At 39.8% G+C, this 21,710-nt stretch overlaps 1 protein-coding gene across 5 annotated transcripts in view; it reads left to right on the top strand.

Moving 5' to 3' along the window:
• Positions 1-21,710, top strand: part of LOC149196597 (mitochondrial import inner membrane translocase subunit TIM10-like) — a 201,642-nt gene that overhangs the window by 90,158 nt on the left and 89,774 nt on the right. For all 5 annotated transcript variants that reach the window (XM_089405582.1, XM_089405581.1, XM_089405584.1 and 2 more), the window contains exon 4: positions 2,508-2,546. In XM_089405582.1, coding sequence (XP_089261708.1) covers positions 2,508-2,546 — 39 coding nt within the window. The remainder of the gene's footprint in view (positions 1-2,507; positions 2,547-21,710) is intronic.

Here is a 21,710-nt window from a genome sequence, read left to right as displayed (position 1 = left end):
ATTTAATGTTGGCTTCAACATTAAAAGTAAATTTATAAATAAATATAAACCATACAATCAATCACTCAGTCTCTGAATTTGTCCGTGGACACAGAAAGTGGGAGCAGGAGGAGGTGGAAAGCAGTTGCAGGACCTCAATACCATGCACAGAAACAAACTGAGGTAAGTGCAGACCTTTGAAAACCTTTAAAAATGCCTGGAATTTTTTGAAACCCGAGGTTGTTACAGCAGCAGAAGAGAGAGGGAGGATGCTGTGTTTAACAGAGGTTTCATCAATTTTTTATTAAAACCCGAAGTGTTTTGTTTAAGGCATATATATACAGGTGATTATGTAGAGAGCAGGGGGTTTTAGGTTTTAAGCTAATTAGACATAAAAAACTATGGCTGCCATTATTTTCTTTGTTTGTTCACGTGGCCAAAAAATGATCTTTCCAGTGAAAATCCCGCTCATAAATGTAGTTTACAACACCCTTGGACATCAGCTGTTTGCATCTCGCATATGTAAAAATATATAAAATTCGATGACAAATATCTGACTATAATCTCCTTCCGAATATTGCAACCAGCATTCAAGAACTCGAAGGGAAAATTAATCTTCCGATGCAAGTTTGATACTGTGTAATGCTCTGCTTTTTCCATCAACTTTCAGACACTGTGAAAGTTGTTTTTCGCTTTGGAAAGAACTCTCTTTGAAGAGAAAGTTGTTAAAAATACGCTTTCATCTCAGTGCTGAGATGTTGTTGTTCTCTCAATTCTGCTTTCCACAAATGAATCACAGACGTTGTATTCAATTTTCTGTCAAATTTAGTTGAGTCAAGAAAGGACGATGACAAACAATGTCTTTTAATTATGAAGCAGTGGATAATGCGTCAAGCATAAGTAAATACATGGACACAAGAAAGATCTCCTTTTGGATTTTTTTTTTGGTGAGGAAAACTTTTAGTTTTGAAATGTTAGAAGTTTATGGTGTTATGATGGAGGATGGAATTATAACATTTATACAATCTAGAGAAGAATTTTTATTAAACCAGCCTCATCTTAACTTTGGATTTACCAAGTGTTGATAGGTATCAAATCTCTTGAGATGCAAGTGAAAAGAAATTTGATCCCTCTCGGCACTTGGTAGATCTGGAGTTAAGATGGATTTAGGCTGGTTTAGAGAGACTTAGCGAGACATAGGGTGGAATATTTACCTTTTGTTGGGGACTCTTGGATGCTTACCCCAGTACCCTTGGAAGGGGATTGCTAGAATGCTGTCTCCTGATTTTGCCCATTGACCTTGGAAAAGGTTACAAAAGATGAAAAATTCAAAATCCTATAGCAAATATGAATATTTATATCATGCTTTCATTGTTTATGTTGGTGACTTGTCATTGTTTTTTCATATATATAATTTTTTATTATTTTAGAAATTTGAGTGGAGTCCCCTTTGTTGGGGACCTTGAGATTTTCTAAAATTTGGGGGGTTTTCAACATCATGTATCTTGAATGTGTTTTCTTGTTCTTGTGCTCCTGATCCCAGAAACATGGTGGAACATTGGTAATAATGCAACCCTTAACTGTTTATCTTGACAATTTTTACACTGACTTACACTAAAAATGGGGATCCTTGATTTGGCATCGTTCTTAAAGTTGGTTGATTTTGAGGTATTCTTCCAAGTTATAACATAAGTAAAACCTCTATCAATTCTAAGGTGGAACATTTTAGGATGGCGTACACGTATTATTCTGCATATATGTTCCTATTATTCTAATATGTATGCAGGCATTTCAAGTCTGCTCAATAGTGTGAGGACCAGGTTCAATGACTTAATTGAAAAGCTTAAACAGAAGATGAGAACAAAATAGATCTACACGTCAATCAGAAAACTGTGTTTAACCCCACGAAACCTTAATATCAATGACTTGTGAAATCTAAGTGTTGGTAGTGCAGCTGTAATTCAAATAAACTTGAGAACTGTTTTCAATATTTTAATTTTAATTTTTCATGACAAATAATTAAGTTTTCTTTTCTATTTATTTTTAATTTGTAGCTTTGAAATTCTGCTTGCATTTTCTTTATCCAAAACTTCTCCATTTTCTGCCACAACCTAACAAAAACCTGTAACTGTTTTATGGCAGGTGTCTAGTCTCCTTTTTTATATTACTTGATTTGACTATATGTTGACAGTTGGCCTGCTTTTCACCACCTTGATCTCTCATCAGGCTAGGTATTGATGGATTTTATCAATATATAAAGTTTTAATGTGAAAACAGTCTTAGGAGGATGTCAATATTACTGAGCTATTTTATTTGGAGTTGATTCTTTTGCAATTACAAATACCAAATCCATATGCAGAGGCAGTTCCTTAGTGAATTGTTCACATTTTTGGGTATTTTCTTGAGGGTGCTCAGACAATTAGTGGCTCTATTCATGTGGATCTTGAGCAATTATGATCATAATTATTAAGTTTGGGCATGTTTTTTCAGACATCAAGTAACGCGATTGCTTTTGTTGTTTGATGCAGGCTTACTCAGACTTGCTATGCCAAATGCATTCCAAGGAGGTATATAATTTCTGGGAGATGGTCAGCTTGAAATAATTAACTATATTGATGGGGCATGTTAAATGTGGTCAACTTGAAATAATTAATTATATTGATGGGCATGTTAAATGAGCAACTCTTGTCTGAGGCAGGATTGCAATAGTGGCATATTTCTAACTGAGCTGAGCACTATGGTTGATAGTCTATGCCTCCATTTCTATGATAGACCTCGTTTGGATGCTTGCATTTGCTTAAATCATTGTTGACCTTCTGTCCAATTGTACCAGAAAGTTCTGCATGTAATAAGGATTAAGCAGGACTAAAGGGATTATTATAGCACATGACATAATTAAGAGAGCTATATTTAAACTTTTTGGAAATGCCTTTAGTTTTGACATAGGGGTTCATCAAATTGAAAGGTCTGTTTATGAGCAATAAGATAATGGCTCCCTTGCCTCAGCAAGATGTTCTTTACAGTTATTAAATTACCACTGTGGAGAATGTGCTAGCTTGGCTTTAACTGAGGTCAGAAATTCAGCTAATAATGAAAACACTTATGGGAGGCCCTTGTCACTTAAATTATTAAAAAATGCAATAGATGTGGTAGCTCCAATTTTATCCAATTAAAGCAATACTCTTTGTTGATGCACACTGACTTAGACATCTCTTCTTTTCAGACGAGTTCAGGAAACATACCATTCTTTGTTAAATTTCAGACCATGGTAATGTTATAGTTAATAATTGGTCATCTACACTATAGACTGAGAACTATCAAGAAATTCAATTTTTGGCTTAGCTTAAATCATGCCTTAGCATTGCGTTGATGACGTAAATAACATTTAACTTTTTAAGTCATTTCAGGGTTCATGCATCTAGGGATTATGCACTTGGGGTTTTTGTCATTCCTTTAATATAAAAGGACATGAGCTCTCTTTGTTTTACATCCTAAGAAGTATCTATCTTCCAAGTCGTTCTCGAGTTCTCTGTTTCTTTGGGTTCTGTTTCTTTTGTTATATGATACGAGAGCCACAGTGATGGGAAGTCAAAGTGGGTGAAAAACTAGGGACTGCACATCACTGTTATGGATGAGAAACTTCTGTTAGATATACATCGAGAAATCAAAGGTTTTTTTTTTTATAAATTTTTTAACCAGAACAAAAATATTATATCAATAAGGGGCCTGTAATATAGACAGTTCCTAACAGCATATACATAGACAGTTCCAAGCTTCAAAAACCAAATTTAAGTAGTCCTCTGCTGATACAAAATGTATTTTAAACATACTAAATGCAAAACATTCTGAGTGTTTTGTGGCCTGCTTGACAAAAATTCCTGAGATTCTAATAACTCTTTAATACATAGAATTTAATGATAGACCTGATTGCTGTTTTCTTCCACTTGACCCATGTTAAAGGGAAGGAAATTCTGCCACTCTTAAGTCCATTGGCTCCTTGAACTGATGGACTATTTCTTCTTCTTTAGAATTTTCCTGTGCTGATTTTTCATGTGTGTTGAGAAATATAGTTCAAGCAGGAGCTTCTTGCACAGGTTAGGTGTGAATGTGTGAGAAGATGTTTGAGACAACTGCTAGTGACCACTTAGTAAAAGGGTAATTTCACTTAAATAAATAAAAGTGAAAGTCAAATTTCCTAAGGTGTGAATGTGCGAGAAGTTTTTTGAGACAACTTCTAGTGACCACTTAGTAAATGTGGGGAATAGTACTATCTTTTAATTTCAATTAAATAAATAAAAGTGAGTCAAATTTCTTATGTTCTCCTAGTCTTAAAAATCAAAATGAAATATACTATGGTATTGGTGAGTTATATTTGTTCTAATTTTATCCATACACCTCATTTTTGAGATAAGGTGGTTGCTAGGATTGAGGAGATTAGTTATTAAGATACAGGAAATTAGTTGCCAGGATTGAGGAGATTAGTTATCTCTCTCAAAGCACAAAAATAGGACAAGATGAAATTGAAACACACATGAGCACACTTGAAAGAGGTGGAGACCAAGAAAAGGAGAAGAGTGCATATGAGAGGAGAAAGTGCAGATTTGTGGTAGCAAGCAACAAGAAGAATCCGTACAGCAGCAACATTGTGCAGTTGTACCACAGTAGCTGCTGCTTTCTTTCTTCAGCAGAGCTATACTTCTACTTCAGCAGGTTATACTTATCTATTCAGTAATATTTTGTTTATCATACAGCTGCTGAGTTGCTCCAGACTGTGGAGGTATCTTGTAAGCTTTGATCATTTGAATGATAAGCTGATTTGAAAGGATAAATCACTGTGCATGTGTGTTAATTCATTTATTGCTTCCGGTGTTCATGTTTCCAACCATATGTGTTGAAATTTCTAAGTCTATCCATTAGAAATTTACTTTGTATTCTTCTGGTTTATTTCTTCTACTTGTTAAATTCAAACAAGTTATTTAAACCATATAATTAACGAAATAAACACAATACAGTCTCAACATCTACAGATCATCAGCTGAAAGAAAACAAACACACAAGTGACACCGTTATTTTTGGACAAATGTCCCTGGAAAAACCCAATGCGGGAAAACCAGTGCAGCTATTTGAGGGTTTATAACTTTATTATTATGCAATATTTCCTTGAGTACAACTCGGCGCCAAACTGGCTCACCCAACAGAGAAAACTAACTGACAACAATACCTCTCTATTCGGAAACAGGTATTTAGAAACCTGTCCCACGAAACCATCTCCAACGACTCTGAAGCTCTGCGCTAGCCCTTTTGGCCTTTGCGTCAGCCCTCTGAGGCATTGCGTAGCCTCTGGGACCCTCTGTGTCACTCCAGCTGCTCTTTGCGTGGATGACACATTCCCTCTGGCCTCTACGCTGGTCTCTTGGCACTGTCTCAGCCTCTGTGTCCAGTACTCACTGCCCCTCGCTGCTGATCATTGATCCGACTTCGCTTAGCAGTCTCGCTTTAGTAAATCGAATGACTGATCATAAAAAGTGTTCTCCAACTGACCCTCAAGCCTCCTCTTATACTTTTCCTGTTGGACCTCCAACGACGGAGATTAAATCTCTAATCAACGACTAAGATTAGATTTTGCTTGATCCATGACTTTTGGAATCTTCTAACCCAGTTTTATATTAATACCCATTAATATTTTATTTTTCCTAAGTTTAGACTTAGGAACTCCATTAAAAATATTAATTATTTTAATATCTCCCAAATCGAGTACAATCTGTCCAAAACATTTATGGGTCTTGGAGATCTCATGTGTTTTAGCCTCTCCACCAATTTTCATGGCTAGAGCACATCCGATGCTACCCCAAATCAACAATATGTTTGGTGTTGCATGTTTAGAAATATTCATTTTTGTGATTAAATAAGTCCAGATATGATTTTTATTTAATTAAGAAAATTTCACATGTTATCAGAGCAAGACTTTTGATTTAGATCATTAAGGGTTTACAATAGTAGATCAACTATCAGAATAAAGGACTAACAGTTAGAGGGTTTCATTATTGTTGCTTGAAGAACTAAGCACTCTTGTAGGGTAAATATCTTTTTGTTTTATTTTCAGATTTGGGAAGTTTGTGCATCTGATCTTGAGAGATGGTGGCAACTAATTTCGTATTTGAGGACAAATTAGGTTCCTTCGACATTTTGCCATGGAAACTCAAGGTAACATTGCTATTGGAAGAAATGGATCTTTGAGATATTGCCAAGGATGTTTTCCTTACATCTATAGAACCACAATAGTTGACAGACCACAAGCAAAAGGAAGTGAAGGCCAAGCAGACGATCTTGGATGTTGTGAAGGATCATCTAATTTCTGACATATTTGAGGAGGCAACGGTGAAGGAGATGTTCAATTACATGATTAGCCTGTGCTAGAGTTAGAATATTAACAGAAAATTGATATTGTGGAACAAACTCAGATTCTTAGAGATGACTAGATTAGACACCATTATTTCATGAGGTAGATCGGGATCAACTTGCAGTAGTTGGAGAGAAGGTTGTAGATGCAGAGTTGGTGAACATGACCCTGAATGGATTCCCAAATTCATAGGAATCATTGGCCAATGTGTTTGTGCTCTGGAGAACTCAAAATGGAGTTTAAGAAGAACAAGAAAGGAGGAGGAGACTCAAAATGGAGTTTAAGAAGAACAAGAAGGGCGGTGACGATAACCTAATCCTAAATGGTCAAACCAAGAAGGGAAGAGGTAAAGGACTCATCAAGTGTGAGGGAAAGAATGAGGGGTTAACCTCATTGCAATTTGCCAGGGAAGAAGGATATGAGTAAAATCAAGTGCTTCATTTGTCATAATTTCAACCATTATGCATCACAATGTCCATAGAAGAAGGGTAAAGGGGAGCAACAATAGAAGTAGATAGTAGCCTCTATAAAAAAATTGATGAAAGAGTTTGCGGCCAAGCTTGAGATAGAGTTCTCAATGGTATCTTGCCCCCCTAGTAGTACAGTTCCAAGGAATGCTTGTTATGTGGACAATGGAACATCTAGGCATATAACATCATCTCAAGATTATTTTCAAGTCTAATTGAGCAAGATTCGAGAGTTCAGTTTGAACTTTGTGATGGTGCCAAGTACCCAATAGTAGGATTTGGTACCATTCCCTTCGAGCTCCTGTTAGGGAACTCTTTAGACTTTGATGATGTTTCGTTTGTTTTAGGACTCAAGAAAAAACTGCTTTTAGTTTTGGTTATGGAGGATAAGAGTTATGTAGTAGAGTTCAAGAACTGAAAAGTCTATATTAGGTTGGAGGACTCTTAGCCCAGAATTAGCACAAGTGAATGAGGTTAGGGAAGGTGAAGTGAACAAAGTTCGTACTTCCTGTTAACTACTCCAGAAACCTTGGAATATAAAGATCTCCATTGAGATACAAGAATATATATTAGAAAGTATGAATAAGATGATACAATTGAGAGTGAGGGTCTTGTATATATCGCCAGGTAAGCACCCTTTCACGAGCAGTCATGTCTCTTTAGACATGCTTCTTTGTTTAACTAATTATTAATTAACTAATCATTATTACAATTATTTATATATATTTATTCATAACATTACCTTCCTCCTCAAAAAGCCTTGTCCTCAAAGCTTATTGATGAAAGGACTTGATCTCTTTTTCTGCTACAAATGTCTTCTCGTTTTGGGATGGTCATCTTTGTCGATACAAGTTGATATGATCCTTGTAGTGACATATAAAATTGTTGCATGGAGAAGGGATCAAAACATCCTAGATTAATCTTCTGTGGAATATTTTGATCACTGGAATTTTGTAACAAGTTGTCATCATAGGACTGGATTGAAGTTACATCAATATTCTTTGGAACATTAGTTTGTTGTTTTTGTTTTGAATGGTCTCGATACGTAGCTTGGTTGAGTTGTCTACTCTCATGATTTAGATGTCGATAGGGAACTTTTTTGGTTTGACTTTCCCCTATTAGGTGTGTGGAAGTTTTTTGATTTCCTTCTTGTGAGGATGTTGTTGAGTTGGTTACAGAACCTTCACTTGGGATGTTCATCATCTGAATTGCAACATCTAAGTGTGTATTTTCTTCAACTGAATTGTTTTCTTCTTGAGTTGTGACATTCATTAGATTGGTATGTGCTCCCTTATCTTCAACCTAGGCTGTTACGATTGGAGACTTTGATACTTCTTGAGCAAGTTGTTCTAACTTGTTTGTTAATGACTTTGTCCTTTTTAAGCTTCTTGATTTGTGTTAGTAATTTTTCACTATGGTCTTTTAGTCGAGAAACTTCTTCATTTTTGTCAGTGGTGATCCTATCAACTTCTCTTTACATATTTTGTAGCACTTTTTTACCTTCTTGAAATATTACTTTTGAAATATCTTGTATGTCTTCTGGTGTTACGGAACCTGGCGTCACTGTAACAACCTGTAATGTTATCTTTTTATTTTTGTATGAAATTGTCAAAAACTTCTTCTTCATATTTAGGATAATAGATCCTAGTGATTCGATCCAGGGTGAACCCAAAATTATATCACTATTGTTGCAAAATAAGGTTTTAATGGTGAATTGCGAGACAAAAGTATAATCTCCAATAATTAGTTGTAAATTGCTTATGTCGTATTGTTTGTCACCTGTGTCAACAAATTTTGTTTCAATTATATTTGATTTAGGAATCACTAATTGGTTAGCACATTTAGTACTAACATAATTATTATTTTGAGTAGGATTAATAGAGATGATAACATCATTTCCCGCCAGTGATCCTTTGATTTTAAATAGTGTACTGACACATATACCAAAAGTTTTAGGAAATCTCCCATCTTTCATTTCTGACTTCGACTCAATTTCTTTCTCGTCAGTGATTGATTCCATTTTTCTTGGTCGATAATATCGTCACGATATTTCGACCAAAGAATTTATATATTCTTTGTGTGATTGACCCACTCTTTCAAAATATACTAAAGCCCCTTTCTAGTTAATGAACTTTAAACCTTCAAACTTATTATTCCTTAAAACATTAGTATTGAATCCTTAACAATTTTCCCTTTATCTTTCTTTAGTCAAATGTATAAACTTTATAACCCCTTATATTCTATTTTCCCACTTCAAAAAAGTTAATATAGCTCCACTATTTAAATAAACTGCTCCTTATATTTATTATAATGCTTTTGAAAAGTACTGTTCCTTTGCTATAACTTGTTATCCTTATGTCTTTTTATAGTTCTAGATTTAACCCTTTATATACTTTAATATATGGATCTTTTAAGTAACCTTATATAATAATACCCGCTTTGTACTTATATATATTTTCAATAATTTTATGACTTGGACTTTTCTTTAAAATACCCCTTTATAATATAAAACTTCTCTTCATATATCTTTTATTTATAATTTTTTCTTTTTCTTTTTGAAAAGTTACAACTCTAGTGAAACGTGGCTATTCACCTCTTTGGGGTATAATATAAAATATGTGTTCACTTATGTGCCTTTGACTCGGTTAATTTTCTCCACGTAAAAGTAAAACTTACCATTCACATAAAGAGATTTTGTATTCCTTTTGTTTTTCTTTTACCTTGAAAATACCATGGGCAATTACCATGGGTTGCTAAAACCATGAGCTAGTAAACCACTTAATGAAGAATAAAGATAATCTTCTCTACTCTTCCTTTCCTTCTCTTACGTATAGTTTTAAAGATATTTGGAAAGATTCTCTTTTAATTTATCATGCACTTCTTATCAATAATGTAGAACCTTTTATATATATATGAATGTTCTCCTTCAAAATTTACATCAGAATATTTTTTTTTATTTTTTTAATAGTATATTTTTATATGATTTTTTCCTTTAAATATATATATATATTTTAATCTTTATATGTACTTTTTTTTAATATATATATATATATATATATATATATTTTTTTGGCCAAGAGCCTATTGGCAAAGATGGAGAAACTCCAATTTGTGTAGCGAATGCTTCAATCACGACGACAAGAAGGTTGATGATTTTTAGTAGTCAAAGACCTGGATGAGACTAGCTCTGTGTAGCGGTGAGTGGCCAGAGGATCGAATAGCTATGATACCAAATGAAGCAAACAAAGTTCGTTCTTCAAGTTAAATACTCTAGAAGACTTGGAATATATAGATCTCCATTGAGATACAAGAATATATATTAAAAAGTATGAATAAGATGATGATCCAATTGAGAGTGAGGGTCTTGTATATAGAGCCAAGTAACCACCCTTTCACGAGTGGTCATGTCTCCTTAGGCATGCCTCTTTGTTTAACTAATTATTAATTAACTAATCATTATTACAATTATTTATATATATTTTATTCGTAACAGAAGACAACTTGTAAAGGTTATAAGGTGAATTTGTTTGATCCCTAGTTCATAACACATACAACTTGTGCAAGTTATGGCACAAGAGGATGGGGCAGTTACATTATAGAGTGTTGACTATATTGAGGGAGATTGCCTTAGTTCTTCCAAAGTTCAACATTGAGTAGTAGTGAGTATGCAAAGAGACATGCTTGGTGAGCATGCCAAGGCTTCTTGGGCAAGCAGCTAAGGATACTTACCCAAGGAATGAGCAAATGTCTAAGGGGATTCTAGACCTAGTGCATTTAGAAGTATGTGGATTAATGTTAGTACATTAATCATAGAGAGCATGTACTATGCTCCCTTCATTGATTAATTCTCTCGCAAAACATGGATGTACTTATTAAATATAAAGGATGAAGTCTTTAGCGAGTTTTAGGAGATCAAAGCTCATGTTGAGAACCATACTGGGAAGAAGGATGGGGTTTTGAGATCAAATAATGGTGGTGACTATAGCTTCAAGGATTTTTGTAAGGAAGCAAGAATCAATAGTGAGCTATTAGTCCCATAAACCCACATCAAAATGGGGGTGCAAAATGAAAAATTGATCCAACATATGGGTTTCTAAGGTCATGACCAGGACTTGCCCATGTTTCTTTGGGAAAAGACATGCAACACAACATCTAGATCTAGAATAGGTGTCCTTACAAGATCTTGTAGGACAAGACACCACAGGAGGTTTTCACTGGTGTAAAGCTAAACGAAAGCCATTTTTGCATCTTTGGTTGTCTGGTCTAATCCATGTGCCTATAGTAAATAGTACCAAGTTGGAACCCTCTAATATGAAGGGTGTATAATTTTTTGTGGGTTATAATGAGATTTCAAAGGCCTTTAGGATATATATTCCAAAACAAAGGCAAATAACAGTGACCATAGATGTAAAGTTTGAGGAGGACATTATATCCGGGAAGTCACATGAGCCCATTCCAATGATAGAGGATGTGTAGGAAGCTTCAAAGGTTGAGCTAGGATCACAAAAGACTCTGGCAATTTCTAATTCAGGATAACAACCTTTAGGTGAGGAGGAGACATTAGCCCCTTCCAATTCTATTAGCAAACCTTGATGGTTCCAATAAAGATTGAGGGATGCTTAGGAGTATGTTGGGACTCCTAGGAGCACATTTTGGGAAAGTATGTTGGAATTTCTAAGTCTGACACGTGTTAGAAACCCTTCATGTACTTTACTGATTTATTCCTACCTACTTGTTCTGTTAATTAACAAGTTATTTACCATGGAAATACTGGAAATAAATACAAGTACATGCTCAACACATTACAGATCATCAACTGAAGGAAATAGAAACAAGCACACAAATGACACTGTTATTTTTGGACTAATGTCCTCGGAAAACCCAATGCTGGAAAACTGGTACAACTATATGAGGGTTTGATTTATTAAGCAATTTCAAAATACAATCTGGGTGCCAAATTCGGCTCACCCAACAGAGAAAAATTTCGGCAGTTCCGGCCTCTGCCCTCTACGTCAGTTTCCCGGCAGTTCCGGCAGTTTCGGCTTTTGCCCTGATGTCAGCTTTCCCGGCTGTTCTGGTAGTTCCCGGCAGTTCCGACTGCTCCTGGCAGCCCTCTGCGTTAGCTTTCCCGGTTGTTTCGGCAGTTCCCGACAATTCCCACTGTTCTTGGCAGTTTCTGCTTCTGCCCTCTACGTCAGCGTTCCCGACTGTTCTGGTAGTTTCGGCTGTTCTCGGTAGTTTCGACTTCTGCCCTTTGCGTCAGCTTTCCCGGCTGTTCCGGCAGTTCCTGGCAGTTCCGGCTGTTCCCGACAGTTTCGACTTCTGCCCTTTGCGTCAGCTTTCTCGGCTGCTGTGCTGATCCTCCCGACACTATCTCTGCCTCTCTGCTTTTGTATTCACTGCCCCTCAGCTGCAACTCCTGATCACTCTTTCAACTTTCTCAGCAAACCCAGCCCCAGAAAGTCGAAATCTTGATCTCTTGGTGTGTTCTCCAAGTGACCATCAAGCCTCCTCTTATACTTTTCTCGTTGATAGATCAACGGCCGAGATTAAGTCCCTAATCAACGACTAAGATTAGATTTGGCTTGATCCATGACTTTTGGACCATTTGAGCACAATTTTATATTAATTCACATTAATATTTTAATTTCCCTAAGTTTAGACTTAGGGACTCCATTAAAAATATTAATTATTTTAATATCTCCCAAACTGTTTAGAATCTGCCCAAACCCTTTCTGGGTATTGGAGATTCATGTGCCTTAGCCTCTCCACCAAATTTCGTGGCTAGAGCACATCTGATGCTACCCCAAATCAACACTCCCTCTTAGCGAGGACTGTGCTCTAGTAATATTCCTCACTGAGTATCATCCTGATCATTCGACATCGATCCCTGTGCTGATTCTAAGCCTCCATGCCCACATCCTCTGCACTGCTACATCTTGTACTGCTACCCATGGCTTTGCTACTACCACTGCTGCATCTGAACGATAGCTCCCTTTGCATCCGTGCTTGCTGCCCATGGCCTTGCCATTGCCATTGCTGCGTCTGCACTGCATCCCCTCTCATCATGCTGCCCATAGCACCGCCACTGCTAACTGCTGCACTACAACTCAGTTATTGAGAAGTAAGTAACTGATCTCCCAACTTTGACATCTCTGTCAGGCTAGAGACACTCCTGATGTTGAAGTTCCCTCTATCGCTGACAAGTGGTCCCTCTCTGACCTTTGCGTTGCTGCAACAACTCCCTGCATCTATCATCGTTTTACACCTCTCTGTGCGATCCTGCACTGGTGCGACACTCCCGTGCCTCTCGCATTGTTGTAGCCTGCTAGCTTCGCGTTGTCCTGGGAATCCTGCACTGTAGCTCTCTCTGCCGCTCCATCCTCATCCGTCTCTACCGACATCCGCCAGTCCTGCTACTCCTCTTTGCGGCTCCCGGAGCCAGGTATAATCCAAGAGTTTGGGTACCTCGAGGATCCTGCCCCTCATCTTCTATAGTCCTCTTGACTACAACGTGATGTTCCCTACTTCCACTCAAGTGGTGTGTGTGCACTCATGGCACAATCATCATCTGTCTCCACTTCCTTCTCTGCCCTTGTTGGCGCTGCCTTGGTCTTGGAGGCCTCTCGCTTACTTTTCTTCTTTGGACACTAGGTCGCATAATGACCCAACTCCCCACAATGGAGGCATTTGACCTTGGATAGGTCCTTCTTCCGTTTCTCCTGCTTTCCCCTCAGATGCTAGGGCAACATCCTCCTCCTCCCCCTTCTTGATTCTGATCCCCTTGCCACTGCTTCCCACCTTGCTCAACCTTCTGATCTCTTCTTGGCGAAGAGCAACCCACATTTCCTCCCAATCTGGAAGGGTTGCCCTGCCCTGTATGCTCTGGACAAACACCTCCCAGTCTACTGAGACTGCGTTAAGGGCTGTTCTCACAATCAATTATGGATCTGGCGTTGCCCCTATGGAAGTCAGCTGATTCCGGATCTTATTCAATCGACCAAGGAATGGGTCGATATGTTCTCCCTTCTGCATTTGGTATGATTGCAGCTGATTTTCTAGTAGCATCTTCCTCTACACAGAAGTATGTTGATACAACTTGGTTAGGGCCTCCCACATCTCATGTGCCATGTTCTTCTCGACAATATGTGGTACTATATGATCCTTGACCCCGTAAAGGATGATACTCTTAGCCCTTGCCATTGCATCCTCGTACCTGTCGTTATCAGCCGGGTCAACTGGGACCGCTATCGTCTTCAAGGCGAACTGCTTGACACAATTTCTGTCAAGTACGGATAAGATTCTGGCCTTCCAGACTACGAAGTTTGAGGCTCCGTCAGTCTGTCCTTGTCTCTGACTCTATGTAGTGCCATTTCGCTGCTCCCCTACTTCCCTCCTGAAAGTTCTTGGTGTGATTCCCTTTGAGCCTCGATTTCCTTCTTGGAGACCCTTCTGCCAATGTCGAGATATCTCCACTCTGATCGTTTGTGCAGCTGCACCACTGATTCGGATTTCTCGGCTAAAAGCCCTCAGTAGCAACTCCCTCCTCCTTGGCCTTACCCTGTTAGGTACTGTTTTGACTACAGTACCCCACTAGCTCCACTCTACAACTTACCCATAGCCTCCTAAACCCCAACAAAATGAAGGTTAGAGCTCCTAGGCTCTGCGAAATCCTGGCACCAGCAAATCAACTTCGTTAGTCAACTGTGTCAGCCCTCCTGGCCTTTGCGTGGCTCTGCGTGAGCTTGTCTTTGCCTCCCTCAGCCTCTGTGCAGCCTCTTCTTGGCTCAATCTTGATGACGCAGTGACTGTGTCACCCCTTCCTTGTTGCTACTTTGCTAGGGACAACTTCTGTCACTCGAGACAACTGTTTTCTTATGCTGCTGCTCTGTTCGGTTGATGTCCTTAGTTCTCCTGTGATTTGCAACCACCCTCTGATACCATGTTGGAATTTCTAAGTCTGACACGTTAGAAACCCTTCATGCACTTTACTGATTTATTCCTACCTACTTGTTTTGTTAATTAACAAGTTATTTACCATGTAAATATTGGAAGTAAATACAAGTACATGCTCAACACATTACAGATCATCAACTGAAGGAAATAGAAACAAGCACACAAATGACACCGTTATTTTTGGACTAATGTCCCCAGAAAAACCCAATGTTGGAAAATTGGTGTAGCTATCTGAGGGTTTGATTTATTAAGCAGTTTCAGAATACAATCTGGGTGCCAAATCCGGCTCACCCAACAGAGAAAAATCTCGGTAGTTTGGGCTTGTGCTCTCTGCGTCAGCTTTCTCGACTGTTCCGACAGTTCTCGACAGTTTCGGCTTCTGCCCTCTGCATCAGCTTTCCCGACGATTCTAGCAGTTTTGGCTGTTCCCGACAGTTCCGACTTCTGCCCTCTGTGTCAGTTGTCCTAGCTGTTCTGACAATTCCCGGTTGTTCTCCGCAGTTCCGGCTTTTGCCCTCTGCGTCAGCTTTCTCGGTTGTTTCAACAGTTCCCAGTGGTTTCGGCAGTTCCCGACAGGTCCGGCTGTTCCCGGTAGTTTCGGCTCCTATCCTCTGCGTCAACTTTCCCTGCAGTTCTGACAATTCCTGGCAGTCCTGACTGTTCTTGACAGTTCCGGCTTCTGCCCTCTGCATCAACTTTCTCGACTGCTGCGCTGATCCTCCCGACACTATCTTTGCCTCTTTGCTTTTGTATTCACTGCCCCTCCGCTGCAACTCCTAATCACTCTCTCAACTTTCTCAGCAAACCCAGCCTCAGAAAGTCGAAATCTTGATCTCTTGGTGTGTTCTCCAAGTGACTCTCAAGCCTCCTCTTATACTTTTCTCATTGACAGATCAATGGCCAATATTAAGTCCCTAATCAACGACGAAGATTAGATTTGGCTTGATCCATGACTTGGACCATTCTAACACAATTTTATATTATAATTCACATTAATATTTTAATTTCCCTAAGTTTAGACTTAGGGACTCTTTTAAAAATAATAATTATTTTAATATCTCCCAAACTGTTTAGAATCTGCCCAAACCCTTTTTGGTATTGGAGATCTCATGTGCCTTAGCCTCTCCACCAAATTTCGTGGCTAGAGCACATTTGATGCTACCCCAAATCAACAAAGTAGGCCTTGTAGAAGTTAACTATTTATATGGCATTGATGAGTAACATCATTGATTCCAAGCCTTCTAGTTTTTAGGAGGTAGTAGATTAGCAGGTATGGTAGGATGCCATGGTGGAGTACACTTCCATCATGAAGAATGATGTTTGGGACATAGTGCCAAGATTGGAGGGGAAGGCAATAATAACTTCCAAGTGGCTTTGCCAAGTGGGGTAGTTCGAATGGTTGGAAAGATGGTTTGTTTTCCCCTCCACCTAGGATCAATTCCCATAGAGGGACATGTTAGCTTGTTGTGATAAGGCTTGAAGAGTAGGTGCCCCTCGGCTCTTGCTAAGTCATAAGTTATTGGTATATCTGGCTTGCAGACTGTTGGTTATACTTGTTAATTTTTCATCAATTGTTCTATGCCGCAACTATTACTTCAATTATATGAATATCCAATAAAATCCAATTTAACAATTTCCACTTCTTTAATTAACCATTGATAGTAGAGTAATAGTAGATAGAACAATTATACAAATGCACAATGAAAGACAACCAAGAGACGAGACACAATATTTGGTCAATGACCAAGGAAAAACCCCACTAGGGAAAACCCTCTACAAATCTTCTTCTGTTAGATTGTCTTCAAATGTTCAGCAGAGAGAGTACATCATCCAAGTGTCAAAGTCAAACTTTGACTGGCCAATATCCAAAACCAATATCCAATATCCAAAATGCCAAACAAAAATCAAAATATCATCTAATAGTCAAATCTGGTCAAAGTTGATGCTGGTCAAAGTCAACAACAACAACAACAGTGAATGGTCAACGGTCAATTGTCCTCCAATTGAGCTCAGTCAACAATAAAAAGGTGTAGGTTGATCAATTTGTCGAAGTGCCTTGAAAACAGTCCCAAATTTCCTCCTCAAACTCGGTCGAGCTCAGTCAACAATAAAAAGGTGTAGGTTGATCAATTTGTCGAAGTGCCTTGAAAACAGTCCCAAATTTCCTCCTCAAACTCGGTCAAAGTCAAAGGCTGCTGCAAAACCCTAGTTGCGGGTGTGAAGTCAATGCAGTCAGTCGACAAATTGCCTCGGTTTGTGTGCCCAAAAACTCAGTTGCCCAAACAAAAATTTCCCAAGAGAAATCACAGTCAAAGATGGTCAAACAACCCTTGGTCAACGCTGGTCAATGCCCATAAATAGTGCTGAAATTCGTCCAACCTAAAAGTGACACTTGTCCTTCACACGTGTGAAAGATTCCCTACAATTCTGAGCTGTATGAATCAATCAAATGAGGAGAGAGAAGAGATGCGATGAGTTGATGAGGTGCCAAATGAGGACTCAACTTGTATTTATATGAGTTGGAGTAGGGCTAATTTGTCCTTCGGCCAACCTTGAAAATTTGTGCGTTTGTGGGCTTGAATTCAAAAATCCACTTTCCCATGTTCGAATCAAGTGCTTCAAAGGTCAAAATTGGTCCTCTCTGAAAGAGGAATTTAATGCAATAGTTGGAATGCCATTGAGCTGCCAAATTAACACTCCCTCTCAGCTAGGGAGAAATTCCAATTGCATCATATGATCATCATAAGTATCTCGTTATCATGTCATGTGCATCCCTGCTCATCTTTGTTCGTCTCTGCTCATCTCATGCTGAACATTATCAAATATAAAGAAGAAGAATTGCTGTAAGGGAGCTCTAACTACCACCCTGTCTCTATCACCATTGAGGAGACTTTACTACCACCTGGAATCATCATCATCATTAGGGAGCCGTGGCTACCACATGGAACACAAGACAATGGGTGAGATCAACCTTCTGTAGAGTGTGGGGGCCACACTCTATCCCTCAGTCCTTGACAACAGGTGAGATCAACTTGCCAGAGGTAAGGGTCACACTCTACCCTATTGTCCCTAATCATCCATCTTAACCCTGAAGAGTTAGATGGTAGAACATGATCCCAACTTAAACAGGAACGCAACAAATTAAAGATATAATCATAAATACAGAGATGCAACAGAAATAACCCTTCATTTCATTAATATTAGAATACTGAAAGATGGTTACAAATAGAATGGAAAATAAACTAGCTCGGGCGATGGTAGCTTATCTCTGAGAAGAAATGTGGCGGCTACATGCCTCTGAACTGTGTTACAATGAGGCTCAAGGGCCTATTTATTATTGAACAACAAGGGAGAACCCTAAACAACCAAAACCCTAACCCCAAGAGATGGAACGCCAAGAGCTTGTGGGCCTTGTTGGTGTTAGTTGGGTAGCCAACTTCCTAGGGTCGTAACTTGGTCATATTATCTCCTTCTGGCATGTATGATACCTTGTTGGGAAGGTCTCTCCGAGTACTACAAGATTTGCCACAGGCCCCTTCCTATGGCTATGGGCCTGCTGCGGACCTCAAAAAAACACCATTTAGGGGGTCAAAACTGCTTTGGAAGTTCAGGACCCAAAAAACTACTAAAAATAGTAAATGCTGAAATAAACAAGGAAACAGATGAAACCAACTGGAGGTCTAGGTGGAATAGGCAGGTGGCCACCAATATCCACCTGGATCATTCCTCCCCCCTTAGGAAGCAATGGTCCCCATTGCGTGCAGAGCCTCCATGAGGTGAGGAAATTTCTGTTGAACTTGGTCCCTGGTGAACCACTTGCCTTGGTGAAGGAGTTGGCTTACTTTGACAACTCGATATAGCTAGATTCCCTGTTGGCGAGTGTTCTTGATCTGCATGTCAATGAGATGATAAGTTGTGGCCTGTTCCATGCAGTCTGAGTTGAGCTCTGTTGGTGTGAACTGTTCTGCAATGTCAGATGTGTCCAACAATGGTGGAAAGTATGGCTGAATGTCATCTACATTGAACACTGGGTGTAGACCAAGGAACGGTGGGACGCAGAGCTCGAAGGCATTGTCAATGACAACCTTGGTGATGGTGTATGGCCCATATAGGAGCAGGCGAAGCTTGCGGTGGGGTCCAGTGAGGCGCTCCTGCAAATGTAGCCCCAAACTTTGTTGCCTACCTGGAACTTGTGCGGAACCCCGAAAGTTGTGGACTTAGTAAGTTCTGCATCCAGCATCGCCCAGAGACTTGACCAAAATGCACTCAGGAATCTGCTATCTTGATCTGAGACAATGGATTGTGGGATCCCAAAGTATACCCATAGTCACTCAAAGAAGAGCTTAACAGTGGCCTCTGCTGTGATACTCTTCTTGTAGGCTGCCATGATGGCCATCTTAGAGAATCTGTCGACAACCACGAAAACGCAATCATTGTCGTGCTTAGAAGAAGGAAGGCTTGACATGTAATCCATGGAGATGGATTCCCAAGGTCGACTAGGAGTAGGAAGAGGAGTATATAGGCCTTACTTCTTGATGGTTGGTTTGGCAATGGCACAAACAGTGCATGATTTAATGTACCTCCCAACATCTTGACGAAGGTTCGGCCAATAAAAATACTTCTATAGTACTGCCACTGTTTTCTCTACCCTGAAATGTCCAGCGACCCGACTGTAGTGCGCCTCCCAAATCATCTTGGCACGCTTGCTTGAAGGAACATAGATGTGTCCCAGGTGGCATAACAGTGCATCCTAGAGGTGAAAATTTGGAACTTGCTTACCTTCCAGGAGTGTCTGGTATGTGCTGCCGAATTTTGGATCGCTCTTGTAAAGATGCAGCCACCTCGAAGTCTCATGTCCACAAGAGTCGAGCACAGTGATCAATGCCATGATTGGTGGTCGGTTGAGGCAGTCTGCAACATTATTGGTGCTGCCCTTCTTGTACTTAATGTTCAAATGGAATTGTTGCAAGTATGTGGACCATTTCTGATGGTGATCGTTCTGCAACTTTCCTTGTGTTTGTATGAACTGCAGGGGTCGGTGGTCTGTGTGGATGACCGTTTTCTTCCCCAGAATGTAATGCTTCCATTGACGACAAACCTGCACAATGGAATACATTTCTTTGTCGTAAGTGGGATACTTTTGGACTGTGTCTGACTATGGTAAGCGACTGGATGCCCCTGCTGAGTAAGAAATGCACCAATAGCATAGTCGGAGGCGTCTGTCTCAATGTCAAATGGTTGTTGCAGGTCTGGCAATGTGAACACTGGTGTAGAGTAGAGGCGATGTTTCAACTCGACAAACGCCTTCTATTGGGTTTTAGACCAAAAAAACTTTGCTTGCGCTTTGGCCTTGGTGTCTTGACTTAAAGGCCAAGTGATATGTGAGAACCCCAACACGAACTTGCGGTAGAAATTGGCAAGACCCAGAAAGTTGCGGAGCTTTGTTATAGTGGTTGGGGCTGGCCAATCTCAAATGAATTGTATTTTGGCTAGGTCCACATGCACACCCTTATCATCAATGATGTACACTAGATATTGAACTTGGGTAATGCCAAAAGTGCATTTCTCCAAATTGGCACATAGCTTGTGTTGCCGCTGGGTTTAAAGCACCTGTCGAATATGGTAGAGGTGCTCTTCCCAACTCTGGTTGAAGATCAAGATTTCATCTAATATACCACCACAAATGCAGTGGTGAAGGGTCGCAAGATGTTGTCCATCAATCTCATGAAGGTTGCGAGGGCATTCTTCAACTCGAAAGGCATGACCAACCTTTCGAAAAGACTCTCCTTTCACCCACATCTGTGAGTGGAAGAGGTGTTCCCCCTCCTCTGGATCTTCAGGCTCATTATTATGGATCTTGGTGGTGGCCACAATGGCACTGGGCTGTGTGTCAATGATCTGCTTCCCTTTGTCATTCCCCTTGTCGGGTTCTAACTCAGAGTCAGAACATGCGTCTGATTTAGAAGGCTTCAACTTGGTCGCCACTGACTGCTTAGTCCGACACTCACTTGTGTTATGAGTGGAACTCTTGTGGAACTCACACCATTTTCCCGTGTCCTTCTTTGTCTTTGTCGTGTTGTTCTTTGGTTGTGGCTTCGGCGGGCTGTCTTATGTCGCCCCGCCTTGGTTTTGGCCTTTGCTCTGTGGTTTGGGGGCGCCTTCTCCTTGCTTCAAATTCGCAGATCCAAAGTTTCACTTCTTCTGTTTAAACTTCTGCTCAACCTTGACAGCGTATCGGTATGCCGTGCTGAGCGAAAAGATGTCCAGGAACTCCATCTCGTCTTGGATGTGCTTGTGTAGGCAGCCGCGGTACTTGAGTACCAAATGCCACCCATAATCCTTGATACCCAATTTTGTGTGGAGGGTATGGAAAACATTTGTGAACTCCGATACATCTTGGTCCCTTCCTTGCCATAGCATGGTCCACTTTATGTATTTATCTTCATAACTCTCGACAGGGTAATATTGTTCCTTGATGGCATCTCAAAAAGAATCTCAAGTGGGTACGGCTGAAAACAGTGAGGATTCCCTCTCGTCCTTTTGTTCACAATAGGTTTCCCACCAATCTTTGATGTGTGGGGCGGCTTTGAGAATTGCAAAAGTAATCTTTTCCCAATTGGAAATGTCATGAACTGAAAAATATCCTTCCAATAGATTCAACCATTTATCTACGACGTCTGCATCTATCTGGCCCTCAAATATGAGAATATCAAAGTTAACTTGTACCTTAAAAGTAGTGACACCTCCAGAGTGACTGCTAGATGAAGATGTGTCACCTGTGGGTAGCCGTCGAAGGATCTAGGCAAAGTTATCCATTATTGCGTTCCTTTGTTTCTCGAGGGTTTGAGCAATATTTTGATGGATCTCCTGCCCCCTCGTCTTTCTTTTCTTTCGCCATGGGAGGCCGT

Source organism: Pinus tabuliformis, chromosome 2_2 (genome assembly GCF_031772625.1).
Source record: "Pinus tabuliformis cultivar Carrire ecotype Pingquan chromosome 2_2, CPIR1, whole genome shotgun sequence".
NCBI classification, from domain to species: domain Eukaryota; kingdom Viridiplantae; phylum Streptophyta; class Pinopsida; order Pinales; family Pinaceae; genus Pinus; species Pinus tabuliformis.
Note: the sequence above shows the minus strand (reverse complement) of the source record. Positions and strands in the feature narration are given on the sequence as shown.